The sequence below is a fragment of the Myotis nattereri genome (genome assembly GCF_964212035.1).
Source record: "Myotis nattereri genome assembly, chromosome: 11".
Lineage (NCBI taxonomy): Eukaryota > Metazoa > Chordata > Mammalia > Chiroptera > Vespertilionidae > Myotis > Myotis nattereri.
The window spans coordinates 58,690,248-58,704,520 of NC_138086.1; the positions used below are offsets into that span (position 1 = coordinate 58,690,248).

Consider the following 14,273-nt stretch of genomic DNA (forward strand, 5'->3'; position numbering starts at 1 on the left):
TCTTGGACCTGAAAGAGTTTGACATTTCATATTTTGTAAATCTAATAAGAGTGTAAGGGTAGTTAAATATTTAATAAAACCCTATTGTGAAACCGTGTGAAAATCAAAGGGAGCCTTTTATAAGCTAATCATCTTGCCTTCGTTTCTTCTGATACTGAAAATGTGAACTCGGACTTGCTTAAAGCAGGGTATAGTGGTAATTGCTGTGGTCTCACGACTTCTCTGCGGGCAGCTGAATGTATTTATTATCGCTGCTTCCTATTGAATGAGAATTTTTTGAGCAGTTATTTTTCATTTAACATCATACAGTTTCTCCCCGGGGATGCGACTGTGGATGCTACAGAGCCATGCTTCGTTTCATTCATGAGTATTATTTTATGAAGAAGTTAGAAATACTGTATCAAAATTGATAATATATATGTTTCAGATAAAAAAGCATGTACCCAAGAATGAGATACCAATTCAGAGCCAGGTATTAGAAACACATTATCAGCCCTTAATCCAGTGGGGGGAAAAATCCACTTTGAAATAGCCTTATATGGAATTTTCAACTTTTTATTTCTGATTTTCTATTACTAAACTAGAGGCCTGGTGCATGAATTTATGCACAGGAGGGGGGGGGGCTGGCTGGCCCACCCCGATGGGGGCCATAGGGGCTAGGCCAGCAAGGGGAAGGGGACGCAGGAGGTTGTCCAGCCAGCCCCGCCCCTAATCAGGGTTGGGTGCCGATAGGGCTGGTTGGCCAACGCAGTGCATGTCATAGCGACTGGTCGTTCCGTTGTTCTAGTGACTTGGCTTTTATATATATAGATAATTGATGCCAAGATTAATCTAGAAAAATCCTAAGCTGCTTTCATAAATACAGCCCACCCTGTGTGGAAGTTTCAGTCCTCTAAATATTTTTTAAAGGGTCGTTTTAAAATATTTGCAGCTTCAGAAATAGGATGAGCTCACTACACGTGTCCCTGAAATGCTGCACCACGCTGTGTGGAGGGGGCTCTTTTGAGCCGGAGAAGTTCTGCTTTCCAAGCCCAGGGTTCAGGAAACGCTTTGCTGTGTTCTTCCTCAGGTACGTGGCCAGCTGGATCGACAGAAGGCAGCATCAATCAGAAAAGGCCAACTTAACGATTCTTTTTGATAAGTACGTGCCTGCGTGCCTGGATAAGCTGAGGACGAGCTTCAAAACCATCACCTCCATTCCCGAGAGCAGCCTGGTGCAGGTGTGTCTTCCGTTACGTTGTGTGCCATCCTAGTCCTGAGGCGGGAGGGGCCTGATCAAGGCCACAGGAGGGGTTGCTCTTTCTAGAAGATGGAGAGATTTCTGGAGCTGAGGTTTCTCCAACCCCTCGTTCTCTAGCCCCCATGATCCCCAGGGCTTTTTTGCAAACCCTGTCATACACCTGTCACCTTCTATTATTGTTTGGGTGTGTAGCCTCTTTCATAAGATTGTGAACTGGAGAGCTGAAGCTACCTTTTACTTACTTTTATATCTCCAAAGATATATATAGTGACTAGCATACAGTAGATGCTGAATATGTCTGTATTGAATCATGTATTCCTCCCAAGTATATTTGCATAAAATATGAAGATCAAAGTGGTAACAGCCTTATTTCTTTTTCTCTATTCTAAATAACTGGCCCAGAAAAGGTGTTCAGTATTTTTTTATTATTATTATTGCAAAATATCCCTGTAATTAAAGATGCCGACCACCGAGAGAGAGAAAGCTTCTGGCCTCTACCCCATGGGTGTCGTTACCCACCGGCCTACCACCCTCCCCTCTCCTTCTTTTCTCCCCTTCACTCCCCAGAACATTCCTAAAGGCAGCTCACTGTAGATGAGAGGCCATTATTACCAGGGTAATTTTTTTAAATACTTGTGAGACGGCTGGTAAGAGCGAAGGGCATGATACGTTGTCATGGAAGCAAATAGAAATAATTCACAGTACACAGAAATGAAGGCTGTGATCTGAGTCTCAGCATGAGGGACGATCGCCTGCCTTTTATAACTATAAAACTTCACAAAGGATTGATAATTAGAAACCTTTTTTTCTTTCTCTTTTTTTTTTTTTTTGCCTTATAGGAGCAAAATTGTTTTCAAAGTACTTTGTTACCATTAACTTACTGTTACCAAATTTGTTTGAAGCTAAATGAGAAAAAGTCAGCAGCATAATAAGAAGAGAAAGTTGAGGTTTTGGGATAATTCACACACCAATTAAGTAAAGGCTGGTCTTCACCGGTAATTATCTGAGGTGTAATTTGTTGCTGGAGGCAGGTCTGCATTCATTCATAATGAATTAATTATGCGGGCAGCCTAATTGGACTTCCTCTGGTGTCGTACTTGTAAGAAACCTGGTTGTGTTCTTTCCCGGGTCGGCTTGTGTATCTGTGTGATTCTCTGTGGTGTGAACCTGTTCCTTCAAGAGTCGTGTGAAAATAGGCCGTAGGAATTAATAGGACTTTTGCTCTCGCTTCCTCCTCTTGTAGTATTCAGGAATGGCATTTTCTCCTCAGCTCCTTTTTAGCTGTTTTATACTATAGTCTCTTTTCTGTGATGACTTATAATGACAGGGATTTGAAACAAAAATGGGCTTCAAAGAGAATAGCGTAAAGTGACTGCTTTAAGAAATGAATGTACTGTGTTTCCTGGCACACGAAACTTCTTTGCTTTAAGTTCAGTAAGGTGTAGTAACTCAGATTATGCACTGAAGTATGACTTTATTCATTGCTGACACGGAGCTCAAAATATGTTCTAAGTACTGTGTTTGGGAGAAAATGTAAAAAAATACCTAAGTTATTAGAGTGTTCAGATCAAAGGATCACTTAACATTGAGACCTTCCAGTCTTTTTGTTTCGATTTGAACAGTTCCTTTGACCAGCATGGCTTCCACTCAGAAATAGCAAAGCCTCCGTGCTGAACACTATTTTTCTTGATAACAAATCGGTGAGTTTTCTTCTAGGAGAAAAAGATTTTAAATTGGCAAACATAACACAATATAAAATGCTGGCAATCAAGAGAGAAGATGGAAAAATAGAACAGGCAGTTACCTATTAAAATTAAAAGCCTTTCCCAGCTATTTCCAGGATCCTTGCTCCACGTCACCCTGGCTTTTCGCCACCGTTCAGGGCTGGGAGGGAAGGCAGGCCTCCCTGGCTGTGTGAAAGCGTGCGTTGCTGTGCACATGGTACTGACAGGAACCTGTTGCTGTCTCCAACAGCCAGGGGCAGGGGGTCAAGAGTTTGGAGGGTCTGTGACGAAGCTAATTCATGACAACTGTTTTGTGCTATAGAGAACTAGGTCAAAACCACAGTGATTACTGGTTATTATTTCCTATGGGAATGGCCTTTGCAGCAGCCATGCCCCCCTCATTACTGACCTGATACCCTGACCATGGGGTGTGTTTCACCCCAGCAGAGCACATTGGGGTTCCCCTGGAGGGTATGGAGAACAAGTTCCTGAACAGCGCTTCGTCCAAGGCTAAATTTAGTCTGACGTCCGACAAAATGCCACAGGCCGAGGCTGCCAGTTGACTTTCTATATTTATGACAACAGGTGGGAAGACGGCTGCGGAAGCACTAGGGGAAAGTGGGGTATCTAGATGTACAGCAGGAGGGAGACAGTTCAGAAAGCCCTCCCACCAATGACCTTCATTCATTCATTCATTCATTCATTCATTCCTGATGATGTAGGACGCTTCCTGGGAAGAAACGATGTCTTTAGTTTCTACTGTGAAGGTAGGAAGTTAGGGCTGTAGAATACTCTGTGTGGTCTGACTCCCTACTTATAAAAAGGAGAGTATATATATATATATATATATACACACACACACACACACATACATACATACATACATACATATATATAGTATCCCCATTATCATTATTTTTTTTTTGCTTATATGTATTCCCATTTGTTACAGTGATTATTAATTGGATAATTCAAGAATTTAATTTAATAGTTTATTACTTAGAAGATCAGTTTGATTGAAAGTGGCAAAGGTGTTCCACCATCGATGCAGAAACGCGAGGCAGTCATTCCTGTCTCTCAACGTACAAGTCACAGAGTTGGGAACAGCCGTGCACGCTCTTCAGGATGAAGTGGATTTGTTAATGTCTTGTGAACGTACCCCACGGTTGGAAAAATATGCTGCCCTAAATGAATGGCTGTTTCTTGGTCTTTAGACGATTTGTGCTCTTCTGGAATGTTTGTTGACTCCGGAAAACGTACCTTCCGACAGCCCCAAAGAAGTGTACGAAGTCTATTTTGTCTTCGCTTGTGTCTGGGCCTTCGGAGGCACCCTGCTGCAAGACCAGGTGTGTTTACAACTGGTTCGCGGAGCCAGCTTTCCCTGGGCGGGGTGGTTACCACGTGTGACCCCTGTGCTCTTGTTATGTGACGCAGGTCTGTCCTCCTTGCCCCGCTCTCCCCTAAGCCGGGACACTGTCCAGGCGAACTCATCCAGGCTGATGATTCTGACCTTGGCTGACAAAGCCAGATCCATAGCCTCCCACCGGATCGCCCTCCGGAGCTCAAGGCTGTGTGCACCTGCCCCTGGAGCCAGGCCACAGTGTGCCCGAAACGGCTCTACACCTGCCCGCCCCACCCCCCGATTGGCTCTTCCTCTTTGTTCTTTCTTTCCCTAAGCGACTCTCAGCGCTCCTGCCAGCCGCTCCTGCCAGCCGCTCCTGCCAGCCGCTCCTGCCAGCCGCTCCTGCCAGCCGCTCCAGTTTAAAACCTGGGGCACGTTACTCTTCCTTATTCCTTATTTGTATGTCTGAGCGTCACCAGATCCTTTCAGTGTCAGTTACAACACAGCCGTGGAGTCCGTCCCCTCTTCTCCATCCCTGTGGCCTTAATTGAAGAGCACAACATATCGAGATTGTCCTGGGCTTAGCTTGGGCTTCAACAGGTGCCCCGGAACCTCGGCATTAAAAACAGATGGCACACATCTTCCAGGTTTCCCAGATGTTTGCAGATGTGAGCAGGGAGTTTCAGTCGGAAGGCGTCACGGCCAAGAGTGACCCATGTTTCTGTTGGTTTATTCACTGTAGGCCGTAACAAACATGGTTGCTATCACCTGTGGCCCAGTTTGGCTTCTCGCCACTAGAGTACCACAGATCATGTCTATAAATAACTTTGATATTCGCTTGGCCTCCTAGGTCTTAGTCTGACCCTTCTCAGAAGCCACATTTCCTGCCGTAATCTCCACGTGCTCTTTAAAGAAGAACAGCCCTTGGCTTTGAGTGAGAGTTTCAAGGATGGGTGTTGTATGATTTCACAAGGTTTTTCTCAGAAGCACCATTTATAATGGCTGTGGGTTTCTTCTGCATGGAGACCTCCTGTAGACTTTCTCCCTCTCCCCAGGCCCCCATGGATTTTATCAGTGCTTTCCACAGGTTTTCCTTTTCCCAAAACTGGGAGCCCAGGGGAAATTGCATGAGTAGGATGTTGACAGCTGAGATCTTTGGGCTGCAGACCCTACAGCTCACCTTCCTCCCAGATGGTCCTCTTTCGGAAATCTTTCCAATTTCCGAACGTGGCAGCCTTCAAGCTAGAAGCTGGGCACCACCATGGTCATCGTCCTCTCCCAGACACTTTCTTCCTTACTAGTTGTCATTATCATCATCTTTAAATTTTCCAAAGGGACCTAACTATGAAGCATTCAAAAGAGAGGTTTTGAGGTTGGAAATATGAATGAAGCAGACACAGAAATATTCTTAGGATAGCCACCTATTAGTTCAACAAATTGGAGTGCCTACTTTCTGCAAGTCACGTGCTTAGGGCTTTTAGTAAGCTATCTCATTGACCCTTAGAAGACAAACCTACACGTACAGGTACAGCTGTCCTCTTTCTCCTTTTACAAAAAGAAACAGAAACTTCGACTAGTTAGCCTGCTTGAGGACACACAGCTACCTAATATCCGAGGTTCCGACTGCAAAGGACGGACTCAGGACTCCTGTTCTTAACCCCGGCCATCGCAGACAACTTCCAAAATAGGCCTGACGTCAGCCCTCCCAGGACTCCCAGCAACTGCCATTGTCATTTCTCACTTGGCTTCCGAAGTAACCTTGTCACTGTCTTTCTGCCTCTGTGCTCGCCCATAATCCATTATCCACTCAGCAGCCAGAGTGGCATTTTAAAATGTGAACTGAATTATGTGGTATACTCTAGAATTAACACTTCAATGGATTTCTATTGCTTTCCCACCTTTTAAAAAAAATTTAATTGTAGTTTACTTTTAATATTAGTTTGTATTGGTTTCAGGTGTATAGCACAGGGATTAGGCAATCATATACTTTACACAATGTTCCCCCTGATGTTTCCAGTATCCACTGGTACCATACATAGTTATTGCAATGTTATTGACTATATTCCCTATGCTGGACTTTACATCCTGTGACTATTTTGGAACTACCGATTTGGATTTCTGTTTCTTTTAAGATGAAGTTAAAATTTTTAATACTATGGATGAGGCCTCCGGATCTGGCCCTGCCTACCCCTCCCGCCTCCTCCCTCTGCCACTCCCTTCCCCCCAGCCGCACTAGCCAGTGTCTTGAGCACAACAGATTCTTCCTGGTGCCCGGAGCAGCATTCTCCCGAATCTGTGCTTGTCCCTAACGGTGGCTGCTCTGAGCATCCAGTTAAAATAGATACACCCCATTATTATCACTTACAGCAAACTTCACTTTCAAGATGTCTAACTTATTTATTTCTGCATTTATCGGCTTAACCTCTGCCACCACCATGTTTACCAGTTTTATAAAGTGTTCCTTTGTTCTTCATTTTCTCATTTACCGTCCATTGATGTGAATACTTAATTATCTCTTTAAAGAGATCAGCACCAATGTTTGATAACCACTGCCTTATGGTAGGTAGCATGGTAATGTGTAGAGTAGCTCCTCGTTCAGTTGAATAACTCCGGGGGCAATTTAAAGTTCACCTAACCTTATCTTGCTTTTTAAGTTAATAAATATTCCAGAAAATTTGTACCTGATGGATGTATAGCAAGTACAGCTTTCTGCCTTTGATAATATTATTCTTTATAACTTACTTGTAGTTATTTCTTTTCCTTGGGTCAGTTACTCAGTCCCATTGGTAATTAAGACTGTACTCTGCAAACACTGTGTGCTCGCAGGATTTGGAGGGGCATTGTGTGTGTGCAGAACTAGCTATAAGTCTGTAAGAAGGATTCCTCTTGTTCTTCTTAGCTTTCTGGTCATCAAGCTGAATTCAGTCGGTGGTGGCACAAAGAGATGAAAGCAGTGAAGTTTCCATCTCAGGGAACAATCTTCGATTATTACCTGGACCACAATACTAAGAAATTTTTGCCATGGACGGACAAAATCCCCACATTTACTATGGATCCAGATGTATCTCTGCAGGTAGGGTGCAGAATGTAGGCACGGTCACGCTATCCGTATTTGCTGAGCTGAGGGGGAACCGTCTCCATTATAGAAACAGTGAAGTGGCTATTATATTTCTGCAACCTCTTTATAAAAATTTCAACTTATTTCTGTAGTAATTGCTTTCTCTGTATTTTCCTAGAAACTTTGTGGCTTCTGTTAAAAATTGGAGGCATGTTTCTGTAGTTCAGTGGATTCTTATTTCTGACCTTATAGTAAAATTTTTAGATAGCACGTTTATATTTAACTTCTTTCCTTTAACCCTCCCCGCCCTGAAAAAAGCCATAAAATGAATGTTTAATTTCCTCAACTTGAGCTGAAAATTCACACAGCAGCAGACAAACCTAAATAGAACTTTCTTTCTTATTATTTCTCTTCATAAACTGTTCTTCTACGTTTCACTTATGTCCAGTTATTTTTCAGTCGTATTCTAATTCTGCCACTGTTGCCTCCAAACTGTCTCCCCCAACACTTCACTCCTTTTGTATGGATTGTGTCTAGCTATTTGATCACTTAACCTTACTGGGCCAAAGCCCTGCTGCCAATTTTCACTTCTGTATGGCTTGACTTTTCAAATGCTTTGTTAGCAACTAAAGGGTGGTGGACAGTCTCTTAAACTTCTACTGTATTCCCTTGTATGTCTAACACAGGGTTGGGTGGAGGTTAGATAATTCTATAATGGAGAGCCTTGGGTGCTAGTACTTACATTGGAAAATATAAATCAGTTGCTCTCTCAAGCAATGATGTCTAAACTCTGACAATTCAAAACAAAAAATAGGTGGGATCTCTCCCACTGGAGTTAACGTGAACTAAGAATTCATTGGACCTCAGTTCTAAAGTGACTATGGTGGTTCAGATTTAAAATTTTGGAGTGTCTCTCTCTGACCCCTCTCTCATTCTGTCTTTTCCCTGCAGAGAGTTCTGGTTCACACAGCAGAGACAACTCGTCTCAGATATTTCACGGAGTTACTGCTTGAGAAAGGACAACCGCTAATGCTGGTAGGATATGCCGGCGTGGGAAAAACGGTCTTCATAGGGGACACGCTGGCGAGTCTCTCTGAGGATTACGTGGTGTCCCGCGTGCCTTTCAACTACCACACAACGTCTGCAGCTCTACAGAGTAAGTGTTCCTCTTGTCTACCTTCCAGGGACAAGAGATCAGAAACGGTCAAGGCCGTGACATGCAACCCAGAGAGATGGTGGCTTTCTCTAGGCTTTAGACATTTTCTTAGGCCTCAGAGGAATTTTTACTTATCACCATTCTGGGTAAATCTACTTTGTTCAGATATTGTGATTTTGGCTTTTCTTATCACTCATGTCTTTATTGGGGCTATTATTGTGAGGACAGCATGACATCACTCATGTTCATTGCTTTACCTCTAGACTGTTGGGTTTCCTTTAGTCAGTTTATGGGGCCTGACCACTCTGAGGGTATGCGCCCAAAGAGCAATGCGCTGGTTACCTTTTCAAGTAAGAGATTGATTTAGGAGAAAATCATTCAGACTGTGTTGATGAAATGACAGGCCATGAGCTTTTAATTAAATCCCAGGAGAACTATAAGAAGAAATTTAGACTGTTGAATAAATGTGTCAATATAATCAAAAGAACCACACAGATTTGGGGCATTCTAAGTTAGGAAAGGCAAGCAAAGTAGACTTTGGAAGCAGAGGAGAAGTAGTAGAAAGGGCTGATATTGGTAGGTCTGTCACTTGGTTCAGGAGATTAATGGGGTTATATTGGGGGAGGGGACAGCAAAACTTACTGTTCAGTTGTTTATTAAACCTGCGGAGTTGCCCTGAATGTGGTTTCTGTGTTTGGAGAGTTGACAAATAATTAGATACCACATCCCAGGCACACACTCTTCAGGATTTCCTACACCCATACTTTTCTCTCAAATATATTGACACAAAGTCATACAGGCACATGAAGAAGTATAACTGGATGTATACACAGCAGAGTGTCTTCATGCAATAGCCTCTTGTACTTCTGCACTCCAATGGCCCGAGAGAGGTGTGGGGGACTCTTTTGAGCTGTCCCAGGATGCTCCTGCAAGGGTGACAGAGAAGGACTGAGAGACGAGGCTGGCCCATGCACTCAAGTGGGTGCAGGGGAGGAAGGTGCCCAGGTCAGCAATGGCATTGTCTGCGACGCCCTCTGTGACATCAGGCTGTAGATGTTGACTGTCCAGGAAAGAATAGGCCGATGAGTTCTGGCTACAGGAGGGAGGTTGGCAAGAGAACTTGACATAGAAGGAGGTGACCAGAGGCCCAGCTCTGGTATTAGCCTGCAGGGAGGTGATATTTGAAGCCAAAGAGGGGTTGAAATGGACAGAAATGAGAGAAAAATTAAAAAAGCACTAAGGACAGAAGATTACATCTTACCTGATTGGACAGAATTATGTTGGTTTCAGGAATTCTGGAGAAACCTCTAGAGAAAAAAGCCGGTCGCAACTATGGCCCAGGAGGAAATAAAAAATTGGTTTACTTTATCGACGACATGAACATGCCCGAAGTGGACTCGTATGGCACCGTTCAGCCCCACACTCTGATTCGACAGCACATTGATTACGGGCACTGGTAAATGATTCTCTGGGTTTTACTCTCCACTGAAGTCTCATTATTGTTACTGTGGGAAAACATTTGCAAATGGAATACCCTGATGTCTTCCTCTTCTGAGGAGGAGCATTTCCTGTGATACCTTTTGGGTTTCACTTTGTATCGTCTTTTCATCATCTTCAGTGGCACAGATTCCCTTTGTATCTTGGGAAGAGTTGAACTGAAAAGCATTCTAGCAACATAAGCTGTCTGGCTTACACATCAGATTCTTTAATACGTTAATTCACACTAAACTGCATAGAGAAGCGTGGCCTTGTTCTGCGGGATGTAACCATCTGGTAATATCTGGTGCTGCGGTCTGAGTCACCGTCCCTCCCCCCGCCCCATTAACTCGAGGGAGACCCCCAGCCTCGCTGTGGGTATTTCTGACCAGAAATAGAGTCACCTGAGAATCAATAAGCAGCAGTAGCCTGTATTGATTCGGCTCTATATGTGGGTTCTGCCAACAAAGGAGCTGTGTCGCCTTCAGTTTTCCAAGAGTTTGTTTTCATGTCCCTGAGATGACGCTGACACGCTCAGCATCATAGAGCGATTGCAAAGATCAGAGGAGACAATTGGTGATGAAGTCTTGTCTGAACTGGTGGGTTTTGTTGGGCTGTCTGTCATCTCTAGTTTTTAGATTGAAGGTTCTGTTTTCTGTCTCTCAGGTATGATAGACAGAAGGTGCTGCTTAAAGAAATCCACAATTGTCAGTACGTGGCCTGCATGAACCCGATGGTGGGCAGTTTCACAATCAATCCCAGACTCCAGGTAGGGGGTTGAGTCCTGCTCTCTGTCAAATAGCCCCTAAATACCAAACTCAGACACTGTGGGTCTTCATTCTTGATGCTTTTGAGTACAAGTTAGGGCGACTACTGAACATTTGGTTAAGCATGTAAGCATGTAAGCTTTTTTTTTTTTTTAAATTATTAGACTTTCTTAGGGCAGTTTTAGGTTCACAAACTGTCTCAGCAGCTTAACGGAAAGTAGAGTTCCCATGCACTCCCTCGCTCCCAGCCTCCTTTTACCCTCCTGGAAATAGCTGTGTGAGTGTGCTGCATTTGTTACAGATGATGAGCCAGTACTGATAAATTATTATGATCTGAAGTCCAAGTACACACTATAGTTCATTCTTTGTGTTGTACATTCCATGTGTTTTGGCAAATTAATAACAGGTGTCCACCATTGAAGTATCATCCTCTATCTATCATTTATACTAATAAAAGACAAAGATGCTAATTGACTGTACCTTCATTATGCCCCAAGCCACGCCCACCAGCCAATCAGAGTGACTATGTGCAAATTAACCCAACCAAGGTTGCGGCCGGCAGCCACGGAGCTGGAGCAAGCAGGAGGCTTGATTGCCTTGGTTGCCTGGGCAATGGAGGAAGCCAAGCTTCCCACCTGCCCGGAGCCGGCTGTGGCCTCCGCTCATGGCAACAAAGTTTCAATTATAGCAGACAAATAAATCCCAGATACCTGCTTCCAGCCAGCCTCCACTGGGAACTTGGGTGGCTGGGGGCCATGGCCAGCCTGCAAACAGCCATCAGCCCCTCACCCAGGATGGCCACACCCTCATGGGGTGAGGGTCACCACTGGGGGGCTTGGCCAGCCTGAAAACAGACCTCAGCCCCTCACCCAGACTGGCCAGGCACTCCTATATAATAAAAGGGTAATATGCAAATTGATCCTAAAAGCAGAGACTGGGAATGACTGGTCACTATGACACACACTGACCACCAGGGGGCAGATGCTCAATGCAGGAGCTGCCCTCTGGTGGTCAGTGCGCTCCCACAGGGGGAGCTCTGCTTAGCCACAAGCCAGGCTGATGGCTGCCAGTACAGCGGTGGTGGTGGGAGCCTCTCCTGCCTCCTCAGCAGCATTAAGGATGTCCTACTGCAGCTTAGGCCTGCTCCCAGCTGGCAAGTGGACATCCCCCGAGGGCTCCCGGGCTTCCAGAGGGATGTCTGACTGCCAGCTTAGGCCCAATCCCCCCAGGTAGCAGGTCTAAGCCAGCAGGTGGTCATCCCCCAAGGGGTCCCAAACTGCGAGAGGGCACAGGTCAGGCTGAAGGACCCCCCTGAGTGCACAAATTTTTGTGCACTGGCCTCTAGTATATATATAAGCCTAATGTGTAAATTGTCCCCTTGAGAGTTCAACCGGGAGACCGGGAGTTCGATCGCTCACTATGATGTGTGCTGACCACCAGGGGGTGGCGTGGAATGAATGAGGGCCCCAGCTGGCAGCTGGCAGCTGGGGAAGGGAGGCCCTGGCTAGCAGCCAGAAGGCCCCGATAGGCCCTGATCACTGGCCAGATGTAGGGACCCTACCTGTGCACAAATTTCATGCACCGGGCCTCTAGTACTAGTACATAATAGTTTCACTGTCCTAAAACCCCCCTGTGCTTCTCTTATTCATCTCCCACGACTCCCCACCCTTATGCCCCTACACAAATCCCTAGCAACCACTTGATCCTTTTAGGGTCTTCATAGTTGCACCTTTCCAAAATGTCCTATAGTTGGAATCTTATAGTATGTAGCCTTGTCAGATTAGCTTTTCTCACTTATCTTAAATATGCATTTATGGCTCCTTCATGTCTTTCCTTGGCTTGGTAGCTTCTTTCTTTTTTATCACTGAATCATAGTCATTGTTAGGGATGTGCCACAGTTTGTTTATCCAGTCACCTATGGAAGGGCACCTTGGTTTCTGCCACATTTTGGCAATTATGAATATACTGTTATAAATATTTATGTGCAGTTTTTTGTGTGCATATAAGCGTTTTCATAATAATCGCCACCATCATCGACAATGACATACCTGTAACAACAGCATACAGCAGTCAGTATTGCTTACTCACTTACCTGGAGTCAGCGGGGGTCGGTGAGGTGAGTGATGTTCTTGGTTGGGCTCATTCACGTGTCTGTGAGTTACTGTTTGTCAGCTGGAGTTATTGAGACATGTGGCTCTGCTTCATGGGTCTTATGCATTAGAAGGGGTGTAGAATTCAGGACAAAGGTAGAACTTTAACAAGCCTATGACAGTAACTGTCACACGGCCACTTCCAGTTCATCCTGTTGGCTGTCAAGTTACACATCCAGGCCCGGAGTCAGAGTGGACGGCACTCCAAAGTTAAATGGCAATGAGCACAGATGAAATGACAAAAATAAGGCTTTTTGGGGAAAATCCACTGGTACCATGATAATTCCTATTTTTTACAACCCTCCTTTGTGTTTTTCTTTCCAGAGACATTTCACAGTGTTTGCATTCAACTTTCCATCCCTGGATGCTCTGAACACCATCTACAGCCACATCCTTAGTTTCCACTTCCAGCAGCAAGCGTTCAGTCCATCAGTTCTCAGGAGCGGCCCCACGCTGATACAGGCAGCAGTCGCGGTCCATGCGATGATGGCACGTCACTTCGTACCCACGGCTGTTAGATTCCACTACCTCTTTAACCTGAGAGACCTGTCCAGCGTCTTCCAGGTACCTGGACGGCTCTCTGTGATGCATCTCAGGTGGAGGAATGAATCTAGTCATATTCATGGCATTCCGTTACATAACTTAGTTTAACACCCTGCAATTTACGTATTCTTTCATTTTATACCATCCACTCCTCTGGGAAGTAAGTATGGCGGGTTTGTTGGAGGACTTAATAGGCACAAGTTCTCAGATGCAGTATTTAGTTCCTGGGCTAGCTCTTGAAATACAGTCTTAGTTACATTCCTAAAAATGAGTATAAGATGGTAAATTTTTAAAATGTTGCTTATCATAGAGTGAAACTACTAATATATATGTGCTACTATTATACTGGGTTTTTTTTTAACTCAATAAATTGCTAAATTCATTAAAGACGATCTTAAAGGAAATTATCTTGGAATATTATCACCTCTGAATTTTTAATTTTTTAAAATTTTGCCTTCTAGGGGATTTTATTTGCATCTCCTGAATGTCTAAAGGGTTCAAACGATTTAATACGCCTGTGGCTTCATGAATCTTCTCGTGTTTATGGAGACAAACTGGTGGACACAAAGGATTGTGATTTGTTTCAGAAAAAATTGCTGGAAACCGCCTGTAAATATTTTGAAGTAAGTGGAGGAATGTCAGAGGTCACTGTTCGCTCCGGCACTGACTGGCGTTGCCTATGGATGGGAATAAGATGTGTAAATGCTTGCCTTGCTCAAACAGCTCTGATTCTGGAATACAATCGTTCTGTACATGGGAACATCCCATCCACCTACCCATGGCTTGATCTCCACGCTTTTCCCTTGCTAGGCCATGC

The 14,273-nt window shown here is 44.4% G+C and overlaps 1 protein-coding gene across 1 annotated transcript in view; it reads left to right on the forward strand.

The window, feature by feature from the left end:
- The window catches only part of DNAH11 (dynein axonemal heavy chain 11), a 195,230-nt gene that overhangs the window by 84,021 nt on the left and 96,936 nt on the right, over nt 1-14,273 (forward strand). Inside the window, exons 41-48 of the mRNA XM_081102597.1 lie at nt 1,070-1,220; nt 4,179-4,310; nt 7,206-7,379; nt 8,316-8,520; nt 9,811-9,976; nt 10,663-10,765; nt 13,238-13,477; nt 13,918-14,079. Of these exons, the coding sequence (XP_080958723.1) occupies nt 1,070-1,220; nt 4,179-4,310; nt 7,206-7,379; nt 8,316-8,520; nt 9,811-9,976; nt 10,663-10,765; nt 13,238-13,477; nt 13,918-14,079 (1,333 nt within the window). The remainder of the gene's footprint in view (nt 1-1,069; nt 1,221-4,178; nt 4,311-7,205; nt 7,380-8,315; nt 8,521-9,810; nt 9,977-10,662; nt 10,766-13,237; nt 13,478-13,917; nt 14,080-14,273) is intronic.